At 33.0% G+C, this 23,994-nt stretch overlaps 4 protein-coding genes and 1 non-coding gene across 10 annotated transcripts; 2 read left to right on the top strand and 3 right to left on the bottom strand.

Annotated features, from left to right (window-relative positions):
• The first annotated feature begins 4 nt into the window (after positions 1 to 4).
• On the top strand, positions 5 to 1,911 carry LOC107362691 (uncharacterized). Its single transcript, XM_015929803.3, has 7 exons — positions 5 to 254; positions 331 to 572; positions 645 to 824; positions 894 to 963; positions 1,103 to 1,139; positions 1,442 to 1,505; positions 1,595 to 1,911. The coding sequence occupies exons 1-7, from the start codon at positions 218 to 220 to the stop codon at positions 1,754 to 1,756; spliced, it is 792 nt and encodes a 263-aa protein (XP_015785289.1). The 5' UTR covers positions 5 to 217; the 3' UTR covers positions 1,757 to 1,911.
• A 173-nt stretch (positions 1,912 to 2,084) lies between these two features.
• On the top strand, positions 2,085 to 4,991 carry LOC107362690 (aldehyde dehydrogenase, dimeric NADP-preferring). Of its 3 annotated transcripts, none has more exons than XM_089266594.1 (9): positions 2,085 to 2,298; positions 2,784 to 2,923; positions 3,005 to 3,466; positions 3,546 to 3,709; positions 3,772 to 4,005; positions 4,084 to 4,216; positions 4,279 to 4,465; positions 4,534 to 4,669; positions 4,730 to 4,991. In XM_089266594.1, exons 2-9 carry the CDS (start codon positions 2,888 to 2,890, stop codon positions 4,800 to 4,802), a joined length of 1,425 nt encoding a protein of 474 aa, XP_089122720.1. In that variant the 5' UTR covers positions 2,085 to 2,298; positions 2,784 to 2,887; the 3' UTR covers positions 4,803 to 4,991. The 3 variants fall into 3 exon arrangements, with proteins under 3 accessions (XP_089122720.1, XP_025016621.1, XP_015785288.1); XM_025160853.2 differs by having other exon boundaries at positions 2,145 to 2,298; positions 2,780 to 2,923; XM_015929802.3 differs by lacking the exon at positions 2,085 to 2,298 and having other exon boundaries at positions 2,503 to 2,923.
• Positions 4,992 to 6,866: 1,875 nt separating this feature from the next.
• Positions 6,867 to 19,631, bottom strand: Tep2 (Thioester-containing protein 2). 4 transcript variants are annotated; one of them, XM_089266600.1, is made up of 9 exons: positions 19,312 to 19,631; positions 18,809 to 19,143; positions 15,203 to 17,091; positions 13,316 to 13,354; positions 12,892 to 13,039; positions 12,058 to 12,175; positions 9,036 to 10,762; positions 8,756 to 8,921; positions 6,867 to 8,618 (listed from the first exon to the last, which is right to left on the bottom strand). In XM_089266600.1, exons 3-9 carry the CDS (start codon positions 16,905 to 16,907, stop codon positions 8,316 to 8,318), a joined length of 4,206 nt encoding a protein of 1,401 aa, XP_089122726.1. In that variant the 5' UTR covers positions 16,908 to 17,091; positions 18,809 to 19,143; positions 19,312 to 19,631; the 3' UTR covers positions 6,867 to 8,315. The 4 variants fall into 4 exon arrangements, with proteins under 4 accessions (XP_089122726.1, XP_089122727.1, XP_015784901.1 ...); XM_089266601.1 differs by lacking the exons at positions 12,892 to 13,039; positions 13,316 to 13,354 and adding an exon at positions 14,667 to 14,850; XM_015929415.3 differs by lacking the exons at positions 18,809 to 19,143; positions 19,312 to 19,631 and adding an exon at positions 17,321 to 17,646.
• Positions 11,012 to 11,083, bottom strand: TRNAA-CGC (transfer RNA alanine (anticodon CGC)). Its single transcript has one exon. It is a non-coding gene; the product is annotated as a tRNA-Ala (tRNA).
• A 2,475-nt stretch (positions 19,632 to 22,106) lies between the features above and the next one.
• LOC107362377 (ubiquitin-conjugating enzyme E2 J1) lies at positions 22,107 to 23,845 on the bottom strand. Its single transcript, XM_015929426.3, has 5 exons — positions 23,612 to 23,845; positions 23,341 to 23,521; positions 23,195 to 23,268; positions 22,653 to 23,105; positions 22,107 to 22,506 (listed from the first exon to the last, which is right to left on the bottom strand). The coding sequence occupies exons 2-5, from the start codon at positions 23,381 to 23,383 to the stop codon at positions 22,174 to 22,176; spliced, it is 903 nt and encodes a 300-aa protein (XP_015784912.1). The 5' UTR covers positions 23,384 to 23,521; positions 23,612 to 23,845; the 3' UTR covers positions 22,107 to 22,173.
• Between the last annotated feature and the right edge of the window lie 149 nt (positions 23,846 to 23,994).

Raw genomic sequence — 23,994 nt, forward strand, 5'->3', positions numbered from 1 at the left:
AATTTATTTACAAGTTGTAAACACAACTGTTTCTCCATTTATTTAACTCTGATTACAATTAAATGTGATATTTTGAATATCTGATCTCCATATATATCAATTAACATTTGTTTTGAACCAGTAATCATTTGTAGTTGGTGCCTTCGACTCATCATTTTTGTTTTTAGTTTTGGTTGTTGATTAACTAGTCTCAAACTTACTACTGTTACGTTACAAAATGGCACAATTTCTTAATAAAGTGGCCATTGTCACAGGTAAATTATGTAAATTTAGTTTCCTTGTCCTTTTACTAACCCTAAATCTTCTCATTTGTTTCTATTGATTGCTTAGGAGCCAGCTCTGGGATTGGAAAAGGTGTTGCTATGCATTTGGCTTCCCTCGGTTGTTGTTTATCCTTGAGTGGACGAAATCGGGACAATTTGAATGAAACAAGATTGAAATGCTTGGAATCAAGTAATGGACTAGTCAAAGAAAATCAAATTATTGTTGTTGAAGGTGATCTTGTTGACGAGATTAATCGTGTAAATTTGATCAATAAAACCATTGATCATTTTGGTAGACTAGATGTTTTGGTAAGGTGCTAATTTATTGTCTTTGGTTATTATTGATAGAAATATAATGGTTTCCTAATCTTTCTCAACCAGGTTAATAGTGCTGGAATCATTGCTAAAGGAACCGTTGAGGTAACTCCACCAGATGTTTGGGATAAAGTTATGGATGTAAATGTGAAAACTGTTTTCCATCTCACACAATTAGCTATTCCTCACCTAAAGAAGACGAAAGGAAACATTGTCAATGTCTCAAGTGTTAACGGATTGAGAGCTGTAAGGATATATTATTTATAATAGATTTACGTCTTTTTTACTTACTCTATAAAATCTTTGTTTTATTAGTTTGCTGGTGTTGCTGCATATTGTGTAAGCAAAGCAGCTTTAGACCAACTCACAAGGAATACTGCATTAGGTAAGTTTATTCTCCTTTAACCTAGAAAATATTCTGAAATGTATAAAAATATGAAGAAAAGACCTTGTCTCCTTTGACATGTCAATTCCTAATATGTTTGATAAACTTACTGATTAATTTTCTACTTCATCTAATACAGAGCTTGCTGCTGACGGAGTTAGAGTCAATTCTGTAAAGTAAGTACAAAAGCTTTCTAAAAAAAATTAGGACCCAAGAAAGTTCGCTCGGTTTTTACAGCTAATTTTAATTGATGAAAAATTTATCTATTTAAGGTCATTTTTTCAAATTTCAATGATATTATCAAATGGCAATGATTAGTGATAAACTTTATTGGTTGAAAACTCTCTATTCTTGAGAAAATGCAATGAAAGTCAGTAAAAATTGAACCAACAAAAACCAAACTAACTTTCTTGGATATTTAATATTAAAAATTTAAATATGAAAGATTTATAATTTATTTCTATTATATAATTTATAGCCCGGGTGTTATCATCACAGAGATTCACAAGAGAGGTGGAATGAGTGATGAAGAATATGCTGCTGTAAGTGAAAATTTGGCATACTTTTTATTCAATTTCAAACTAATATTTTAATTAACTATTCCATTTGTTTATTGCTACAAATTCATTAGTTCCTTGAAAAGTCCAAAACAACTCATCCACTCGGAAGACCAGGAAATGTAGACGAAGTTGCTCGGGCTGTAAGATTCCTGGCTGATAATCAAGATTCATCTTTCATAACTGGTGTTACTCTTTCTGTTGATGGTGGTCGTAATCTTGTCTGTCCTCGCTGAGGCTCAACTTCAACTCAAATATTGATTCCCTTTTTGTCAATCTGCAATTAAACCAATGGACAACTAAAACTTGATTGATATTTAAACTTTGTTTAACGCAACATTTATAAATGTATTAATAGATTATATTGTTATTAAAAATATTGGGATAAGCACTCAATTTTCATCATATTATTCATCCAATCGATTTGATGAAACTAACCAACATTTCAACTTTTAAGGCTTTTAAGTCTTTTAAGTCCAATTATTATTAAGCCATAACCTATCGATTTTATTCATTTTGATTGCAGCTCGTGTAGCTTTTGTAATTATCATTTGCGAGCTTTTTTCTGTATCTAATCCTTTGCTGTTTATCTATCTTTACATGAAACTAGATACATGTTATCATTAAATTTCATGGTAACACTTAGATTCCATGTTTCCAGACAAATCTATAGGAGTGATCAAAACTGGTTAAATATTGTATCAAAGTTCATTTCAATTTAAAAGTTGATAAAAACATTAAAGGAAAAGGGAAATTGGCAATATTGGTTTTCCACCGGGTGAGCGATTGATTTTCCTATTCATAATTTTCAATTTGTTTTGTCAAAATTGGTTCCGTTGATTCAGTCTGACAGGCTCTTCTCCACTCGCCATACATTGTCTCCCCTCCTCTCTTTTCCTCTCCTCTAAAATAATCTTTGCTATCTTCAAGCTAAACTTACAAGCTCCCTCTTCTGTATTCCCAATTTAACCATATTACTTGTTTTTCCAATCTTGCTTGCTTGTCTACCTTTTTACCTTTTTGTTTCAGAGTTTATCTACATCATGATGCTGATTAGATAACTTGAATTAAAGAAACATACCTTAACCTATCCTGCTAATGATGTTCACCATAGTTGATTGACTTGTCCGTCAAGTTGTCCTTTTTACCTTTTTTCTGCTACATCTACTTTCATTTTGCCAAACTTGAAGCCTGTTTTGTTAAATTATCTTATTTAATGTTTTACGCTGTGATTTGATATTTTTTTTTGTATTTTTAAGCCAGCATCAACAATCCTTCGTATTCTGACAAAGACAAGAATCAACTTCATTTTTACATCTAGTGAATCAATTGACAACCAGTGCAGTAATCCACAGAACCAATTCAAAATGCCTGAAAATGGAGAAAATTCAACCCCAAGTCAAGTAAATATTACTCCTAATTACATGTGATCTCTATTATGTTATAAATACTAGCTAATTTTGATCCCATTTTGGTTTATTTAGTTGGTGGCAACTGCTCGGCGAGCTTATGCATCTGACATCACTAAAGATGTTGCTTTCAGGAGGGAACAACTGGAAAAATTGGATACAATGCTGGTCACTAATGAATCTGTTCTTGCCGAAGCCATCAAACAAGATTTGAGGAAACCCTACTTCGAAGCAATTATAACTGAGATTGAATTTGTTCGCAATGAGATTCATGCTATCCTTAATAATTTTGAAAGCTGGGCTAAACCACAAAAAGTCTCCAAGAGTCTCATGACTTTATTTGATTCAGTTTATTTACATCCGGAACCATATGGTGTGGCTTTAATCATAGGAGCCTGGAACTATCCTCTTATGCTTACATTGTGTCCAATGATAGGAGCTATTGCTTCTGGTAACACAATTATTGTCAAACCCTCTGAGCTAGCTTCAGCTACATCTAAAGCATTAGCTGCTCTTATACCGCGTTATCTTGACAAGGTAAATTTGTTATTGTTTATATAGTTTCAATTTTGTTATAGTGTGCTTTTTTAACAATTTTGTTTTTTTTATACATTAGGATTGCTATCAAGTCTTCCTTGGTGGACCTGAAGAAACTAAGAATCTAATTAAAGAAAAGTTCGACTACATTTTTTACACTGGAAGCAGTCGTATTGGAAAACTAATTTACTTAGAGGCAGCCAAACATTTAACACCAGTCACTCTAGAATTAGGAGGGAAAAGGTAAGCATGTGAATCATTTGTATCATTTGCTCAAGTTTTTAATATTTTTTCATCCCATTTAGTCCACTATATTATGATGACTCAGCTGACGAGAACCCTGCAGCAATTATGCGTTTGGTTTGGGGTAAATATGTGAACAATGGTCAAACCTGCGTTGCTCCTGATTACGTCCTTTGCTCAAAAAAAGTACAAAACAGTCTTATAAAACAACTTCCACAAGTAATAGAGGAATTTTACAGTGATGATCCTAAAACACATAAGGACTATGGTCGAATCATCAACATCAATCATTTCAAGTGTGTTTTCATTTTAACATCATTTTAATCTTGCAAAAATTGAGATTAATACTTGTTCCTACTTTGCTATCATTTCAGGCGGCTTGTCAAGTTAATTGAAGATAACAAAAGTAAAATCGTGTTTGGAGGCAATTACGACGAACAGGAATTATACATTGAACCAACTGTTATGGCAAATGTTTCTCCTAATGATTCAATAATGCAAGACGAGGTATGAGCTAATGGACTTATCTTGGAAAAGAAATTTTTAACTCACTTCCTTCTTTCACTTAGATATTTGGACCCATTCTTCCTATTGTTATCATGGATAGTGTTGAAGATGCAATAGAGTTCATCAATAATGGTGAAAAACCACTGTCTTTGTATATTTTCTCTAAGAATCAGTCAATTGTTGATAAAATAAGCCAAAAAACTTCAAGTGGATCAATCTGTGTAAATGATTGTCTGATCCATCTTTCAGGTTAGTTTGATAAATTATTTAACGAGAATTTTAAATACTAACATCCTATTTCCTTATTTATTACTCAGTTGATTCATTGCCATTTGGTGGAGTGGGAAACAGTGGCATTGGTAGATATCGAGGAAAATTTTCATTTGAAACTTTCACTCACTATAAATCAGTGTTACATCGTGGTTATAATTTTATTCTCGAGGCTCTTGGAAGGTTCGTAACACAAGAATATGCTGTTTTCAAATTAGTAATCCGCATCTTTTTTTATTTCAGCCATCGGTATCCACCTTATACTCCCCGAAGCCTGACACTTATGTCTCTTTTGACCCGAAAACGTTGGTTTTAACACCACTCTGACGATTATTAAATTAACCGACTGAGAGATCTTTTTTGGTAGGGAAAAGAAATATTTTACATATTTTTGCTTAAAGCAAATGTAAATGCTGTTAAGTTGAAGCAAAGCTATTATCAATAAAAGATTGAAAACTCATTAATGGTATATTCAGACAATAAAGAAGCAATTCTATGACATTTACCCTTCTGTCATCTGTCTTTTCATCTATCATTTACGGACTCTTTAAACAACTTAATAATGAGCTGAGCTGAGAACATCGCCAATATTTTGATTTTCACTGTTTTTTCCTCATTCTTTAATTTTATAACGTTTACTTTGCAAGATCAAGGCTGTTTATTACTCTGCAGCCATAAAAAATTATATTTGACTGACGAATACAAGTATAATTGGCAGAGTTTGTTTCGATTTCGTGGTATTCTAGTTCAGAACGAGTTTCAGAATGAAAATATCCAATGCAACTGAAAATGCAAAAAACATGAGTTTCTACTCATACGTCATTCATAATCATGTCTTGATATAGCCTTTGAGTATTCTAGGTTTGGTTGAAAAACTAGTTACAATTTTTCAAAATGTAAAAGCACTACAAATCGCGCACATTAGAAACCCCCGCATTTAACCCCCATATTAATTACATCTGAAGTTAGTAGGCAATGGTTAATATTACCAGAAATGCTGATAAGTCGCCTCAGTTACTCAGTAAATGCAGGTAACTTTAAAATCTGGTAAGGATTGATCTTTGAAAATCAATAAACAATTTTCCATTTGTGTTTCTAACTAAATAAAATACAGTCTTTGCATGTTTTTGGTTTGCAGGTACAGGTTTTTGCTGCAATGAACCTGGCCTTTTCTTTAACCTGAGTTAGGAGATTGAAAATACCGCTACTCCAAATACGGATGATACTCGACATGAAGAGATCAACCGAGCAGTTACACACGTGGTGTTATCGCTGAGATCGACCGTGTGAACAAATGAAAATTTTAGAAAACTAAACTTATTTAATGTTAATTTAAACCACTTCCCAGCAAACGATAAAAATAATTAGCATAGAATGTTGAAATTTACGACTCAAAAGTAGATGGCTGCAAATTCCTTCGTGAATTGTGTCTCGTATGTACATCAACAGAACTTTAGACTATTAGAAAAACTGTATTGAAATTGTTTGCTTCACTCAAGTTAGAGAGTTTAATTGATTTAAATATTGAGTTGATAATTAATGAAACTGAAATGAAATTTCTTCTAATGTTTATTAAACAAGATTAGTTGAGATAAGCTATATCCTCTAAATGAAAACAGCTATTTATTAATGTATTTCATAATGTATTTTTCAACGGCGATGATTGGTGTGGATAGGTCTGCTTCAAGTAGGATTCCCAGATAACACAATTTACGCGTTGGTATGTTAGCTAAAATAATAATGGCTCGTAATCAGGTTTGTTTTTGCTCTTTTTAATAGACCACGATCATTGTGACTGATTGATATTTAACGACAATTTAACTTAGTCGCTAATTTGATCTAAAATATAATTGTTTTTTGATCAGTCTATTAACATTGTAAGTCTACAAATGCTGTGTCCTAATGTAGCATTGAAACAATAGAGACTCTATTTTATTCGGTGAAATGTTTATAGCGAACTGACAAGATTGTCAGATAAATCCTTGAATGTTGTTTACTATTCCTTAAATGTTTACTAGTCATGGAATCGACAAACACATTATCGTTCTCGACCCTTTCTTTGGTTAATGTGATGATAGATGATTATCGGACTTCAGGCTACTTTCAAGTTGTCGCTGAGCAAAAAAAAATTATGTCTCTCCAATACTGTCAAAGGTAGTTTTTAATCAAATGTCCTCTCAATTTCCCCAATTAACTAACTCAGTTCTACCTCCTTTATTTGACAGAGAACTTTTTTGCATCAATTTAGATCCAGTTTAGCGTGCGAAATGTGCGATTTTTTAGGTTGCTTTGCAATCAATTCGATATAAGAATAAATTTATTTCTTATTTTTAATTTTTCTTGAATAGGATCTGTTAATGATTTAATGTTTAATTTAAGATTTAATTTAGTTCTTATTTTAATGTGTAAACAAATATTTTTGATGACAAAAAATGGTTTTTATAACAATTGATATTATAAACAATTACTGATTTTTAAATCACAATAAAATTTCCAAACAGTTTTAGTTTAACTGGTTTTGTGTCGGATAAATTGAAGAAAGTCAAGATTAACTTTTACAAAGTTTACTTCGTTGTATATTTGTTAATTTTCAGTGCAGATACAAGTTTGAGATACTGATGAGATTAGTGGAAATTTGAGGCGAAAAAGATGCAAGATGAAATGAAAATTTGATTAGTTTGTGTTATGCTTTTGCTAAGGCACATAAATTTTGTTTTTAGTTTCTTTACTCCCATCATTTGATTCTCATTCCAAATACTTTTTCTTTAAATTAGCATCAACTCCTTTATACACTCATTTTTTACACTGGTTCCAGGTTATATATCTATGTTTGCATCAGCAATGTTGAAAATAATTGATGGTGCTGTTCACGATGATCCAAATTGGATGATGATAGTTGTTTAATACAAACAATTTCAACGAGGTCCAAGAAATGAAACTGTCATTTTAATAGATGAAACATTTAGATGAAAAAAAGTTGTTTTGTTGAATAAATGAGAGCATCAACAAAAAAGAACCTTTACAAGATTCGAAATGATATAATTAATAATAAATGGTTGACTTGCTCCCAATTATTGTAGATTTCTTATATTGTTTCAATTTTTACGGAGTTGGCGTGAGTGATTAAACAAAAAATATGTATGAAGAGTTTTCATCAGCATCATTATTAGTATTAGCAACAGAAGCAGAAAAAGATGAAGGACGATAACAGGGCGTTTGTGACTTTATAAGCTTGCATATTTTGAAAGTCAAATCAAGCCAGATGAACATTGATCGTTATTGTCCTTGGAGATTCCCGAATTTGGCTAATCTGCAATTCAAGTGGTTAAATTATCCAGAAAACGGTAACTGTACGTCGATTGATGAAGGGAGATGAAAGAAGAGCAACACTCGGTGGGCACAAATTGTTTGTCATTGATTTGCTTCAACAACAGCGACAAGGATATATTATACGGCACAATAATTTATAATAATCGAAGAAAGAAATGTTTTCTTAAAGAGATTTCTTATTGTCAAGTTTTGTTTTGATAATTGTAAAGCAACATTTTGCATCAATTTATCAACAGTCAATGATACGGATACCAAAAGTAGTAACAATCGAGATTAATAACAGCAATCATAATGACAAAGATGAAATGAACATGATGAGACATAGCAATGAAGAAAAAAAATGAGAAAGAAAGTGTTCTGTTTTGTTGTTGTGACAGTTGATCATTATTTGGATCCTGTTTGTTTGTACCAAACTGCTTGACTCCATTCATATTATTATTTTTATATTATTACTTGTTTCCAATTTTTCTTTTTGTAACTATCGTCATTAATTTAGTTATCAGATGATGCAAACAAAAGAAATCAATTGAAGTAACAGAACAATTGCCAAATTAGTTGATGCTATAAATCCTGAGCTACCATCAAAACTGGCTTCTTTGATTGCATTTTCTCCTTCATTATTACATTGACAATCTGAGCTTGAACAAATGGAACAAGTTGTTGTCATCTTGGGCTCATACATGATTCGAGCTGATTCATGGCGATTATAATAATCGTATAAGGTAACGGGAACAGGCTTATTGTTGGCAACTTTTTGTGTTCGGTGAGCAGGAACAGTGAGACACAGTTCTTCACGGGTAAGCTAAATTGATAAAAAGATTTTGGAGAAGCAAGAAAGAAAATGGAATCAACAAAATAATAGAGAATTAGTTTTGCTATAAACAATGATGGTAAAGTTGAAAAGTGATTACAATGAGTTATATGAAATGGTCAACTTACCCTATCAAAATAAATGACAACATTTGTATCACCATTGTGACTCTCTATCCTTTTAATTCCGTTACCTTGACTTTTAATGCTTTGTAAGGCATCCACATCGGCTGAATAACCTGAAGGTAACTCAACTTCCATAACGGCCATATTTGTAGCAAGACCAGCTTTATAACTGTAGTTAATTGACAAGTAAAAAGTCAAAGGTTAGATAATTAATAAAGAAAACAAATGAAAAGAGAAGTTAGGTGGAAATTTGGGGTTAAAATCCTAGTTAACAAATACGTACTATGTGCATAGATTGAGTTGAAGAAAGTTGTCCGTTGAAGCCTTTCCTAAAATTGGATTCAAAAAGAAAGCCGGTTCTTCAGCTGAAACAGCAAGATTATATCTCCATGAAACTTGAACAACAGCAACACCAGTTCCTTGAGTCACGATCTCAACATGATCTGGAATTGTTTCTCCTCTGGCATCAGTCATTTCAAATTTTTGCAACACCTGAGCGTTATTATCACGAATTTGGAAAGTACGACTTGTTTGTTTCTCCGTAACATTACCAAATTTAAAAGTTACATCAATATTTTGAGTTGAGCTGGTTAAATGACTAGCAATTGAAGATAAAGCTTGTAAAGCAATAACAGTGTCTTGTGTTGACGAGAAACCACCTTGAGCATTTTGTCGCGAGATAAGCCATTTCATGACAGTAACAGCTTGATCCGTTTGATTATGATTAACCAGACTTAAAAGTCCATAAGCTGTAGCCTCAATATCAGTTGACTTGGGTAAGAAAAAGTGACTCGATTGTTTGTTTGTGAAATTTGTTTTTTCCGTTTCATCTTCATCTGACCAATAGCTAACATCTCCATCTTGTTTCATCTTGATCAATGATTTGGCCAATGCTGGTTCAATAGTAGCAGATTTCATGAGATGTAAAGCGTAAGCAATAATGTTTGTTTCGTATGATGTTTTGGCCTCTCTCAATTGTTCATACAAGTATTTCTCTGATCGATCGAAATGTTTTGGATATTGTTGCTTGAAATAATTATTTTGAAGCAAAGCAATCGTAACGTAGGCGGACAAAGCACCCTGACTACCAGCAGCCCCTCCTTGCATTGGTTTGTGATGTATCTCACCATGTTCAGGGAAACTTCCATCAGATTTTTGCTGTTTAAGTAAAAAGTCTGTCGCTTCTGCCAAAACTTTGTCATCAATGGTAATATACTCTTTAGCTTGGTAAAAAGACTTTAAAACAAAAGCTGTTAGCCAAGTAGATCCATTTTTATCGCTTTCACCAAAAGCACTGAAAGACCCATCTGATCTTTTATAAGTCAACTCTCTTTGATAACCAAGCTCCATATGATGAAGTGCTTTTGATTGAATGTCAAGAGTCAATCTACCGGCCGTTTTGAGGTATTGAAGAACCACAATGTTCGGAACCAAGTTGAGCATATTTTGCTCACCACATCCATAAGGAATCTTCAATAGATCGTCTAAATTGTTAAGACTAGTGCCCAATACATCACCAATAACAGATACTGATAGCCCCTTTGACCCAGGGACCGCATTATTTGGTATCCAAAGAGGAACTAAATGATTGCTAGAGGATCCACCAGCTTTTGAAAAGTCCAATAAAACGGCTCTGTTGAGGTATTGTGTTTTACCTTCAGGTTTTACTAATAATTGTTTAATAACTGTATCGCCAGCATTATCAGTGAGAGCAGTAACTTTCAAGTTAATTGAGCCAACTCGATTGGTTGAAATGAGGAAAGTAACGGAAGCAGCACTTTCAGCAGCAACTTGGACAAATTGACTTCGAGTGGCATCATTCAAATAAGTATCCACTTCATTACTGGCAACAGTGAAATTAAATTCCTTGTTGTCGTTGTGTAGGACAACTTGAGCTTCCCTGGGTTTAGTAAAGTAATTAAATACTAAAACTTGGATGGCAACAGTTTCCCCACGAATGATAGAATAAGGAAGATTCAGTTTCACAAAGAATGGTCTAAAGACTGTAACCTACAAAGAAAAATAAAAAGTTCAGGTGATCGATGAAATAAAAACAAAAATACAAACAATAACTCGCTTAGAAAAAAAAATTTCCCAAAAATAAATCAAATAAGCACCCAAAACCTTTATCCATTTCCATCCATTTATAAACAATGAAATCAGTCTAAACCAATTTTTACGACTACAAGACAACACAATAACCATAAACACAAAAATCTCGAATAAAAATAACGAACATTAAAAATGGACAAAATTAAATGGAGATGCCGGGGATTGAACCCGGGACCTTTCACATGCGAAGCGAACGCTCTACCACTGAGCTACATCCCCATTTTTTTTAAAACTCTGGGTTTATCGATTCACACAGAGAACCATAAAATTTATCAACTTTGCCAGGATGACTAAAGGTAAGCCTTGTAGACTTAACTGAAATAAATGTAATGTCTGTATCAATGGATTTATAGCAATTTGGAATCTAAATTTAGAGGTGAGAATTTCTTGATTGACTGTAAGATGAGTAATGTTAATGATGTGTGATATGTTAATTTAGTTTTTGAGGAAGAAAATTTAAACTGATATTTTGTTGGTTTTCTGAAATATTGAAAAATTACTTGCAATGTAAATTAATCCACAATTTTCCAGCTACCAATTGAATGTTTACTGGTGACTTTTCACAACAAAAATAGCAAGGTTAGTAAACATGATTCAGTAGGCGCTATCAAATTGACCAATTAAAGAAATCGATCTTCAAGGGAATCTTAAACCACAATCTGTTCTCATTTTGATTCTTCCCTCTCATTTTTACTCACTTACATTCATGGTTTATTTGTCAAGGTTGTCTTCACTTACAAAAGTTATCCCTTTTCCGTCAGAAAGTGAAAGCTAATTGTAGGAAATCTCAAAATTCAATGGAAAGAGCCATCGTCAGCTATAAGTAGGTGTATAAGCATGGTATGTTCAACGTCTGAAATATTGTTAACAAAAACTGCAATCATGTTTACAAGTGAAAAAAGTTGTAGGCAGCTTTTTTCACCATTAAACCATCATCACCATTACCACCAGAAAAGTAAAGAAAATGAAAAAAGCCATTTAAGATTAAGTCAAACAAATATGTTGAGTTAGCAAACGCCTAAAGATTCTCATTGGAATTTTATATTCAGATAGAGAAAATTGTGGTCTCAAATTTTAACCTCAAGCTATTAATAATTTCCGTTTTTCTCATCAAAAATAAAACTCATTGTTTACCGATAAGTTATTGGTGATATTTTTGAGCAAGTTTTAGATGATTAGGTGACAATATTTACCTTTGTAGGTTTCTCGACAACTCCCAATCCTGTCCGTTTATCAACTGCAAAAGCTGTAACGCTCCAAGATGTTATTGTGTCCGGAATGTTACTACTAAAGGTAGCTAGACCATCAGATCTTTATTAATGCGTTGTTGAAACAGGAGAACAAAGGAAATAAAAACAATCAAAAGATAAAAAAAACAAGTTAGTCTAGTAAATACGGCAAAAAACTTGCCTGCCTTCTCAGTGCAACTTAACAAGAATGAAAAATATAATAAGATGATAATGACAAAACAAAACAACAATTATTGATTTAAGGTATTCTTGAGACTCTTTGAGAGCACCCATTTGAATTAGTTATGCTTCTTACATCATGAAGGTAGAGAGAAGAAAAGAAGAGTTCATGGTTTGAAAAGGAAACCTGATACTAGGTGTAGTCCTTTTGCTTTTTAGTCGAAATGAATTATAAGCACAAACGTTGAAAGATGTTAAATATAAAAGAAGGGAAGAAGAAAAGTTGACTCAGCTTTGAACTGAATTTAAAAAAGGAATTGACAGCAACGGGTGTTGTAATTCACAATCAATTGAGACAATTTCATTACTCAATGTTATAACAAGAAGAATCCTCAAAAAACAAAGAAGTTGAGTAAAGGTAAACATTGAGAGGAAACAGAAATGATAATAGATGAGTGATGGTGAATTGAAAGGTTAATACTAGGACAATTGTTAACCCTTTTGCCTTCTTTGGCACCATCACAAAGTTTTGAGTTAATAGCATGAATCCAAATAATGGTTCAATTGTTGAGTTAGTATGGATTACAAAAATTTGTAAGAAATTTTCATCATAAGTACCGAGAATATGTGTGATCCCATAACCAAGTTTCGGGGAAATTTTTTCTCAATACTATCCTGGATTCAGTGGCGTCCGGTAAAACTATTTTGGCCAATCGAGGACGATAATCAAGTAATTTATCATCAAGAACGATACTTTTACCACTTACTAACATTGAGCGGTGCGAGATTGAGAGAAATGAAAAAACAGGGGAAAATAAGCATAAAACAAATGACCCATTAGATAGATCGTAGTTATGCATCAAGCAAGCTATTATCAATTCAAGCTGATGATGCTTTTATGAGTAAGCTTTAGAGTGGGAACCGGCTCCAGCTCAGATTCAGATTCAGTTTTGTTTTTGTTTTTATGGTTAAATGAATCTTGAATGCAGTTTTTCATTAAATTGTTAGTTTCTAGTTTTTAACAATCTATTTTATCACATACCGGGTGAAGGAGCCAAACCGGGTATTGAAAATCCATAGCCTGATATGGAAAGGGTGAATATGGCAATTGATGGGAAAGCAAATCGAGCAATTTAAGCCAATGTCCATCACAGATGGAAATTGAGAAAAGGAAGAAAAATTACAATTCATTAAATTATGGCAAAATGAGAATAACAATTCATGGTTACCGCATCCATCAGTTTAATGCCATGAGACTCTAAAAATGCACTTTCAAATGGAGCCACTTTAATAGCTTCCATCATCATCCCTATTAAATCGCTAATAGTTAACTCTATCAGACTAATTCTGATGCTACAAATTTTTGGTCAATTGACGGAGTATTTGTTCACTAATCAACAGAAAGAGACAAATAACACAGAAATGATTTGACATTGGAAATTTTTCGATAAGTCTTCAGCTTAACTGATTTGTTTTCAATTTATCAAGGTAATGTTTTCATAAATTACGCATATAGTCTATGCAAAGTCAATTGAATTGTGCTTTTTAAAAACATCATGACATCAAGCTTGCTATACGATAATAATGAGGGAATACTGATGTTATTAGTTGAATACGATAAAAAGTTAAAAAGTGTTGACTTTTTATTTTGCTTTTTTTGCTAAGCAAATATTAAAAACAATTAAATAACCCAAAGTTTGCAGTATTGACATTTGATACTTGAATAGGCACATAAAGGGTAGGGAAATGTTTTACAAAATGAAATCTCGTCTGAAATTGTCATTGAATAAAATGGCTAATCAAATATAAGTGTTTTCCTTTGATTGTTCACAGAAATAGTTTTTACTACTGAACCTAATGAAAATAAACAGTTTGACAGTGAGTGATGACAATATCAACATGAGATGAAAAACAGCCAATTAATGCTGTTCATGTACTTCTAAGAAAATGAATAAGACGATTTCAAAGATTATCTGTAATCAAAACTTCTTTTCAGAAAATCCTTTTCATAACATGTTGAGATCAATCTGATGTTGTTGCGGCGAACAATATGTTGAATAGAAAATTAAACTTGAATGTCACAAGATTCATAAGCCATCAACAGATTGAAAACTGCTTTTGAAAGAGAAAGAAAAACAGGTTTCATGGTTTGTACTCTTCTTCACAAATTCGTCCCATTTTTAACAATTTGGTAATGGATATTCAAAAATATACAGCTAAAATGGGACACCAGAAAATTAGTTATAGATGTTTACCAGCTTATTAACTTATAAGCTTTATTAATAGTAATTTGTTGCTTTGTTAATGTTATTGTTATGTAGTTATTTGTGACTGAGAAGGTTCAATGGCAAGTATTATCATGAAAGTTCAAATTTTGTATTTTGTATTCCTACCCAGAAGTTTGGTTGGCCCAGAGCCAAGTCTCAGGGAAATACTTTCTAACTTTAACCGGAGCAGTTGAACTACTCAGTGATTTAGTGTAAAATCTTGAACCAACAGGATTAGGGGCTTCATCAAAGGCTGACATGGAATCAGCGCTTTCAGACAGAGATACTGGAAAGCTACTACGATAATGAACTGGGATAGAATGGTGTTAAAATAAAAAATGTTAGTTAGTTAAAAATGTATCAAATTGAAGGGCTATTTCATGTTTTAGAAGAAATTTGAAAAATACTCAAAAAATTAAACAATAGAATCATTATTTTTTGTACAATATTTTTAAACAAATGTTTCATTTTTGTGTAAACCTTAAAGCTATTTCATATCAAAAGCTAAAATTGGGCAAATAATGGAATTCAAGGTTAATGTGAAATAACAATTGATTAACAGGGATGGGTGAAAAAGGAACTTTTCACTGGTTTTTTAAAATAAAGAGATGGTGAGAGTTGAGGAAAATGGTTATGAAATTTTCATTCAAAGACAAACTTACGTTGAATAGAATGGTCAAAGACAATTCCGTTGGAAAGGATAATTAGTCCTGCATTGTGAAAAATGTTTGCTGCTGCAGAAAGTGAGTTGAAGTAATTTCTATTGAAGTAAGAAAATGAATCATCCGAGTTTGGGTTGTAATAATTAGAATCGTAAGTTGCTAATTCATTGGTGACATCATCACGAGTAATATCATTTCCACTTTTAAGAAGAAGGACACTCTCATCAAGGCCTAAAACTGCGACATAAGCATTGGAATTTGTTTTCACTTTAATGTCAACCTTTTCACCAGGCTTGGCCTTTTCGGTTGATGCTGATACTTCAACATTGGTTCTGAAAATTCCACCAACGTCTATGGCCACAGAATCGGCAACTATCTCTGAATTGGCGGTTCTCACGTAGTAAACTATTATACGGGCTTTAGGGGCCATAGAGTGAGTAATTGATAGTGATGCAACATGCTGTTTACCAGATTTAAAGTAAAATGTTTCAGTTGAAACAATTTTACCTTTACTCACAACAATGGCGACAAATGATTCAATTGGTTCAGTGGTGGTTACACTTAGGCGCAGAGTTTCATCAATCTTTGCTTGATATCCGTCCGGGATGGCCACTTGAATGTAATTTGAACTAGGTGAGAGGGACATTTCAAAACTATTTAAGTTGTAAACTTGACCCTTATATTCAGCCTTCATTCCAATTACGGAATGTGAATTGTTAACTGCAGTAAACTCAAATTTGATGATACCCTTATTGGGCACCTCTTCAATAATACTGTTATAAGCATCTTCGTCATATCCATAACCATACATTATTTTGACTGGTGGTCCATTGTCTTCGACTGGTGTATCATCTCGGTATGCAACTTTAAGGTAACAAATTACCTTTAAACCTGGCTTGTAGTAGGGAGCAGTTTTAATCAATTCAATATTAATGTCTTTATCATAAACCTTGAGGATAGCTGTTTTATTGTATTTACGTCCAGTCAAGCTTTCTTCAACTAAGGCGAAAAATTCAATCTCTCGGTCATAAAAATCTTTTCTCAATTTAACATCTCTGACCACGTCAACAGGAATATCTACTGAACCATCTAATTTGGCTTTAACTTGATATTGCTCCAAGGGTCGAGTGGTCAGTGAACCATATCTAATTCTTGGTTGGACAGTGAGAGTAACCTCACCAGTAACTGGTTTACCATAGGTATAAGTTGCCTTAACATTTGCAATGAGGTCGGATTTGTTGTAAGTCACATAATTGGGTAGAGTAACATCAACACTGAAAGTAGGTAGTACATATTCAGCAACGGTGAAAGTTTTCTTAAATATTTTCCGATCAATTTCAACGTTGATGGTCCAATCTCCTAAAACCGGATTTTCTGAAAGTTGGAAGTCAAATGAGAGCACACCGTGTGTTGTAAAAACACGATCCCATTGTTTAATACGATTACTCTTAGCATCTTCGATGTAGACGTAATTTGCACCAGTATCAGCAAGCGCCAGATTAGGACGAACAATAATAGCTCGGAAAAGAACCTTTTGTCCAGGTTTATAGATGGCTTTGTCAGTTTGAATAAACACCGAGAAACTTTTCCCATCATAAACAAGTTTTGTTTCATTGGTAAAAGTTAATCCGCCGGTACCAATTGTTGTCAGCTTATAATTACCGATACCCCAAGGACCAACACCGAAACGAGCCAGTCTAGTCATTTCACCAGACAACTCGATTGTCTGACTAATTTCGTTGAAGCTTTTAGTTGAGTTGTCATATCCAGAGATGGTTAAAGTAACATTCACAGGATTATATACATGATGGGTTGACACAGAAACAAAATAATCAGAATTTGGGCGAATCTTTTCAGGCGCTAAAATTGTATAAGTTGGATTTTGAGCTCTGAAAACATGATAAGAAAGATAGAAAACAAAAACAAATTAGCAAACAGGGATATATATTGGTCGTGTGAGATTTTTCACATAACTGTTGTCTGAAAAACTATTAAAACATGGGAATGGGAAAACAAAATCAACACTTGTACCAGGTAATGAGGTGACAAATAGTTAAGTAAAATGAATAATCAATCAGATGGAAATTAGAGGAAAAATGAATCCGATCGTTAACTTACAGTCCTTTGTCAACAGAAAAGATGATCACAGTGAAAATTGGAAGGAACATCGAAAAAATCTTTGGATAAATCATATTGAAGATCAACATCTTAAAGTTTGGTCATAGATCCAGATTAATGCAATAAATTAGGTTCACAGTTAATCAAAAATAAATAGCACACGATAAATAAATACGCAAAACATTACAGTAGCAAAATTCAAGTTGGAGTGTTGTTCAATTTAAAAAACTTTTCTAACCAAGTGAAAAAAAGAAAAACTTTTCTCCTCTTTCAGCTCTTTCAGTAACCAGTTGAGATCAGCCTATTAGAGAGAAGTAAACAAGCTCAAAGTGTCATTTAGCTTCGGATCAACAATTTATCTTCCCTCTCGTCCAATCAGAAGAGAGCATAACTAGTGCTACCTATTGTCATAAATACAAACTTGCAACAAGAATCGAAAAATAACGTTAATCGCAATTTCGGATCGGCCAAAGATGTGAAATTTCGTTTAATAAAGCAATAAATCGTAAACAAGATTCAATATCACTGTTAAAATTATTGGCTCAAGTTCATAATGTTCAATGAATAAACAAAATTTCTTGTTGAGATTGTTGAAGATTGTAAAAGTAAATTGTGAAGATGCTCTTTACCAAGTGAATCAAGTTCACGAGAAGTCTTGCAACTTGGAGGGTTAATCATGAAATATTCCTATTTTGAGCTAGAATATTTTAAGCCCTGGTAAAACCCAGTAGGTAATAACGAGGATTGCCCATTGGTTACAATTACTACTTGAATGAACAGACTTGGCATCAATCCATTGAAGTAGATGGTTCCGGTATAATTAAGAATGTAACTCAATTCAAAGTGATAAGTTAAATATTGTTTGTTTTTTCACCAAATGGTCCAGAGTTAGACTATAATCAGGCAATCATTTGAACAGCTTCAGAACTATTCAACAGAAATATTGCGTTTTTTTGAGTTTTCACTAAAAGATTCTGAAGCCGAAATTCATCAGTAGAGAAGAGATAAAAGGAAGATTGGCAGATATATCATTAAAGTTTAACTTTCATTGAATCAATCACCAAAATTTCCAACATTCACAAACACAAAGAAGCTAATTTTGAAATGAAATTGCAAACATTTAATCTAAAGAATGGGATGATAATTTGTTGATTTATGATTGTTGGATATGTTATGTTTGGGTGGGAACACACCTTTCAATTTTTTAAATGCTCCAACAATTACATCAACTCTACTTTTCATCAAGACAATACGAGTGAAAAAAAACGATGGATTCACTAATAATTGAAATCAACAGTGGCAACAGTTTCAAAGAAAAGGTTGGATTCTTCCTACCTAATGCAATATCAGGTTAAGCTCTATTTCCTTTTCGTAACCTCAAGTCACGTAATATAGCATTTCTTTCAAATTTTGGGTCTTTACATGGTATCATTTAAATGTTTATGCTAAGCCTGATGATATTTAGTGATCCTGATTAAAAATCCTTACCCATCGACATTATCCAACAAGTCACATTATTCATTATTTAGGCATCCTCTTGTACTTTTGTTTTTGTGTTTATGTTTAGCATGCTCCTTTCCATGACTTTTGAAGCCTTCACTCATATCCTGAGTTATTGTTTTACACCATTTATCAGCTAACCATGGTATTCTGTTGATGATTTCTTTGAAATAAGCATATTTGTGGCTTGCGGCTTCTTCTTCCTCTTCCAGCAAATCTTTTTTGAATCCATCAGGTTATTCGGTATATTTTGCATGATTCCCAATGTGTGAGGATTGAATCATGAGAACGATAAGAAAGGCAAATCAAGTGACAACGAATCCCTTAGAAGAAAAAAATCAAAAATAGATACAAAATTAATCAAAAGCAACTGACCAAATGAACCAGATAACCCCTCAGATTGAGTGAACATTGATGCAAAAATTAAAGCTGGCATCTCAAGCTTCTCTGAGCCTTAACAATCATTGAATATACTTAAATAATAAACTCACCTGGAATGAAGATCTACGTTGGTCCAATTAGAAAGAATAAAATGATCAAAAATGAAACAAATTGGTTGAACAATAAACTAATATTGATTAATCAAGAAAACTACTATGAAAAACAGTAAACATATGTGCTTCATTGTAGTTGCCGCCACGGGCCGGAGTTAAGGGGAATAACCGGTGAAAACTCAATGCACTCGAGTACCCGGCTGGACCAATTTTTCAATCTCGATTTATTATTTTTTAATAAGTTTTAAAAATTAAGGCACAATTTCATGGTGACTATAAATCCTAATTATCAATAGTAACAATATTAAAGTGTGTACGTCACCAAATGAGACTACAGAAAAAATTAATTTAACCGGCTAGTCTACTTTATTTAATAAGAAACAAATATCTATTTGCAGTTACAGTATATGTTTATGCAATTTGAATTTTTGATTGCTTAAATGGCATCAGACCGCGATAATGACTTGACCACAACCTCATGATTACGTATTTCCATGTAATAATACAATAACATCACTTTTGGGTCAAGCAAAGCAACTCCAGCCTCTCGTGTCGAACTCTTGAATCGAAAATCTTGATATTGAGTCAATCATTGTCTTAAGCTATAGATGTAGCGTAAAGTGTATATCGTTGCTTTGGTGTTTCGTCTTGATCAGGCAATAACCCTCAATGATTACAATTTTAACCTAAGAGATAAAGCTAATAACGGTTGGGTTATGATAAAAGAGTGTAGACTGTCGTTTGAATATCAAAATGTACAAATAACATTGTGATTACACTGTTATTGTTGACAGAATCATGGTCGATTGTAATGATAACCACATAAAATAACCAAATCAGATTAAAAAATATTTCAAAAAATGCTTAAAAATTGAATGCAAAAATTTTTTGAAATGAAATAATAAAGTTCATTTTCTAAATGTCTTTTTGGCTTCCCAATAAGAGTCATATTTTGAACAAACAGGCAAAGTTTTCCAGTTTTTTTCACTTTCAAGGCACATTTCGTAAAGTTCACTAGACTAAAAACGTTTATCGTATGAATTATCGTTACTCCCAAGATTTGACTCTTCCATAGTTTTTCAACACTTTTCCTTTTACGGTGATAAACTTTTTGTTTGCTCAACAGCAACATGATACACTTTTCGCCCTGGAGAGTCGAGCATCTAATAAAAAGAAGAAAAAAGAATTATTCAGAGATGATAATATTTTTGTCAATTCATAAAATAATTTACCTTCGAAGTGGAACCTTCGGGCCAAGGTTGAAAACGTGAGTTATCTAAGCTTAAAGTTGCATCAAGTTGACCAACTGTTCAACTCTTGAATCGATAATCTCAATATTGAGTGAATCATTGGCTCAAGCTTTATGCGCATCGAGGAACAGGTCAAGATTTAAGATATCCAGTAAAGTATGCCAGAACAATTATACCATAACATCCAGAATTTATCATTTGAAATGGCGAGCTGCCAAGTGAGCTTCCATCAAACTGAAAGAGAATCGATAAGAGAAATCCCGACGACCCAATAGTCAATACTGTTTAGACCGAAGCGATTGGTACCTACTTTTTGATGGCTGAATCAGAAGCTTAAGAAATAAGACGAGACAGCCCGAAAAATTGTAACCTTTGCATTTTAGATAAATAGTCATTTGTTTATTTCAAGTTCAAGTTTTTTTCCATAGGATTTTTAAGGCAATGTTATGCATTAAAGGAGATGAAATTAATACAAAATATTAAATGAAAAAGATGGGACCGGCTTTTTTCCACCACATCCACCACTTTTTCAATCACTTTTTCCACCGTGTGGTCCACCATATTGTCCACCACCCAAATCTAAACACCTACCATTCATCACCATCATATTGATCATATAGCAGCAGCATATCTAACATCTTATCATCATCGTTAGATCATATAGCGGTGAATGATTTGGTGGTTTTAGGTGGTAGGAAATCTTATGAAAAAAATGTGGAAAAAGTCGGGCCTAAAAGATAAAGTTCATGTCTATTTCAAAGCAACTGTACAAATAAACTAATAGACTAATTCTTGAATCGAAATATTGACGGTTTGCATAACGGCATAGGCTAAGGTCTATATCAAATGGTCTATTGGTTTAGGTATACTAGATCAAAACATCAGTCAAGCCTTTTAAAGTGAGTAGAGTTCAAACTCGAATAACGATACAGAATGCTATAATTAATTTTACGGAGATTAAATAAGAAGATCCATTTCATTTGCTTAAAGTTGATTTTCAGACCATCGAAAACAACTTCTTACGTCTGATTTATTTAGGGTTGACTGTGAAGTTTCTTCTGCGGCTACTTTTGATATAGATTTTATCTCAGAAATACTAGACATCACAACTTGGTAACACGATACTATAAGTTGTTTTACAAAACTGATTTCTTTAATTGTCGGCTAAATAACTGCTCGAGGTCAGCAATCAGCTGATCACTAATGATTTCTATATTTATCATTTATCCTAGACAATAGCAGTTTAATAATAAGAAAATCAACTTTTAAGGTTGTTAAGTTAAACCAAGGTAATCAAGTCTAAACCAAAGAGCAATATTATTATAGTAATAATATCACAATATAGTGATACTCTTAAGTCAAGATTAATTGAAATATCACTAACTAGTGGCCTGCTAAGTTTTGAAATAAAAACCCAGGTTAACGCATAAGCTCATCAACAGTAACTCCAACACTTGGGCTTGAAAACTCAATAAAATATTGAATTTCAAAGGCATTTGTCGATTCCGTGATTGACTTTTTGATAAAGGATAGTCGAGTCCATTTTAATTGAATGGAAGTGTATTTGCAAGCATAAACATTGTGAAAGTAAACATTTGTGTTATCTTGATCACTCGGAATCAGTAAGGAAGATTCGTCTGAATAGAAGAAAAGCAATTGCTAGAATAAGGATAACAATAATATAAGAAGAAAGGCGAGTCCTTGATGATTGAACAGAGGCCTCATATGATGGTGAATTTAGTGAGATGCTTGGCGTTACTTGAGGTATTTTTTGTGAACCTTCAGTTGCGGAATGATCATGATGAACAACACCAATTCGTCGACGTCTTGTTTCAATATTTGTAGAGTCACTATTCATTGTTAAATTTTCATCATTTTTCTTATCCATGGTTTGTTCTGAATCTTTAATTGTTCTTTGATTTGTGTTTCCGGAATCGATTTCCTGGAAAAGGTATAATTAGAATAATATAGGTATTAATGAAGTTTCATAATGTGAAACACAGATGCATTTTAAAATAGACTTGAAATTTATCATTGAGACATAATATTTCATAGATATGTATTGGAAGGAATGTTTGTTTTACTAACCTTGAATCTTATTTGCTTAGCCAGTTCTTTTGCTTCTTGGTTATCACTAGATGGTTCACAAGGGGTTTCACTACGATCTTTAAGCAAACTTTTAATAGGACCACAGGCGGAACATGACCAGGTTTGTGATTTCGTAGCAAGTTCACGCCTCTCTTCAGGTGTATAATCTAAACCTCCGATTGCTCCTCGACTTTCTGTAGGCATGAAACCAATAATGGCTAGAAGAGCGGTACGGATTGACCACGATGGTTGCCATGACTCAGGATGATGACCAGATATGCTTAAACATATCTTTTTACTAACTTCAAATCTTCCATTTGGGGTTAACAGTATAATACTAGGCGGTTTCATCGGATACTCTGTGGGTAAAATGATTCTTCCATGATATAACCCTCCAGCAAAATCGGTGTCTGATGGTCCTCTTACAGTAAAGTGCCATTCAAAAAGGTTGTGCTGCAAATGATGAAACGGATTGTCATGAAAATAACAAATAAATGGAATGAATATCAGACAATTTTCATTTTGTCTTCTATAACTATTACCTCCAATGGTTGAGCATAATAATCTTCCGTAGGTTCAGCCAATTCAGCAGCTTCTTTCATCAATCTTTTAACAGCTAGACATAAAAGGACACAATAAAGCTTAAGTTATCCTCATGTTGAAAATTAAAATAATAATCTTATCTTACCTGGAGATCTTAGGTTGAACTGTGACGCAAATGAGGAGGTCATATTTATTAAATAACCTTAAAAGATTTGAGCTATGTATAAGGCTAAATATCAACAACCGCTGATTTGACAGGTTGTCCCCTTGGTGTGAAAAGGTAAACAGAACTCCCTCTGTAGGCAGGGAGATAACGTCTCAAAAGTCTAGGATTAGATAATACAATAATAGAACGATTAAATATGAAGTAAACAATAGGAAAAAAAATATATTGAATTGAATAAATGGATATTCACCGTGATTTGGATCCTGTAACTAATGTCGGGATTTTCAACGTGAAGTGAGGTAATTTAATGAGATGAAAGCTTCATAATGGTTCAAAGGCCTTTCAACATTGACATTGTGTCAAAAAGTGAAACTGTTAATTAATCGTATTAAACAATTGAAATCAAAATGGAGAAGTTTACGGCACAATTAACCTTGATAAAACCAATAACCATGTAAATTAAACTAACACCCGAAATATATTTTTCACTTTATCAATAATCTTGAAAAGATGGCGCCAGCTTCTTATTTTTGAATTCTATCCCGATTGTTGTTGAACAATGAAATGAAGGTCTTAAATAGACTCTTGATCAATAATTTCAATTATTTTTTATTAATTGTTCAACAATCCATG

This window comes from Tetranychus urticae, chromosome 1 (genome assembly GCF_039701765.1).
Source record: "Tetranychus urticae isolate SD_2017Ah chromosome 1, NJAU_TeUrti_SD_1.0, whole genome shotgun sequence".
In the NCBI taxonomy this organism is placed as follows: Eukaryota; Metazoa; Arthropoda; class Arachnida; order Trombidiformes; family Tetranychidae; genus Tetranychus; species Tetranychus urticae.

What these genes read in the sequence shown, in the direction of transcription:
- LOC107362691 (XM_015929803.3), top strand. Translation starts at nt 218, where the DNA reads ATGGCACAATTTCTTAATAAAGTGGCCATTGTCACAG. An exon ending in TAAAGTGGCCATTGTCACAG is followed by an intron (nt 255 to 330) that starts GTAAATTATGTA and finishes TTGATTGCTTAG; the next exon opens with GAGCCAGCTCTGGGATTGGA. An exon ending in CACAAGGAATACTGCATTAG is followed by an intron (nt 964 to 1,102) that starts GTAAGTTTATTC and finishes CATCTAATACAG; the next exon opens with AGCTTGCTGCTGACGGAGTT.
- LOC107362690 (XM_089266594.1), top strand. Translation starts at nt 2,888, where the DNA reads ATGCCTGAAAATGGAGAAAATTCAACCCCAAGTCAA. An exon ending in ATCAACATCAATCATTTCAA is followed by an intron (nt 4,006 to 4,083) that starts GTGTGTTTTCAT and finishes CTATCATTTCAG; the next exon opens with GCGGCTTGTCAAGTTAATTG. An exon ending in TTGTCTGATCCATCTTTCAG is followed by an intron (nt 4,466 to 4,533) that starts GTTAGTTTGATA and finishes TTTATTACTCAG; the next exon opens with TTGATTCATTGCCATTTGGT.
- Tep2 (XM_015929415.3), bottom strand. Translation starts at nt 17,409, where the DNA reads ATGTTGATCTTCAATATGATTTATCCAAAGATTTTTTCGATGTTCCTT. An exon ending in CTTTGACCATTCTATTCAAC is followed by an intron (nt 13,355 to 15,202) that starts GTAAGTTTGTCT and finishes TTTCCATATCAG; the next exon opens with GCTATGGATTTTCAATACCC. An exon ending in TTGTCATTTATTTTGATAGG is followed by an intron (nt 8,619 to 8,755) that starts GTAAGTTGACCA and finishes TTATCAATTTAG; the next exon opens with CTTACCCGTGAAGAACTGTG.
- LOC107362377 (XM_015929426.3), bottom strand. Translation starts at nt 23,383, where the DNA reads ATGACCTCCTCATTTGCGTCACAGTTCAACCTAAGATCTCCAG. An exon ending in ATTATGCTCAACCATTGGAG is followed by an intron (nt 23,106 to 23,194) that starts GTAATAGTTATA and finishes CATCATTTGCAG; the next exon opens with CACAACCTTTTTGAATGGCA. An exon ending in CTAAGCAAATAAGATTCAAG is followed by an intron (nt 22,507 to 22,652) that starts GTTAGTAAAACA and finishes TACCTTTTCCAG; the next exon opens with GAAATCGATTCCGGAAACAC.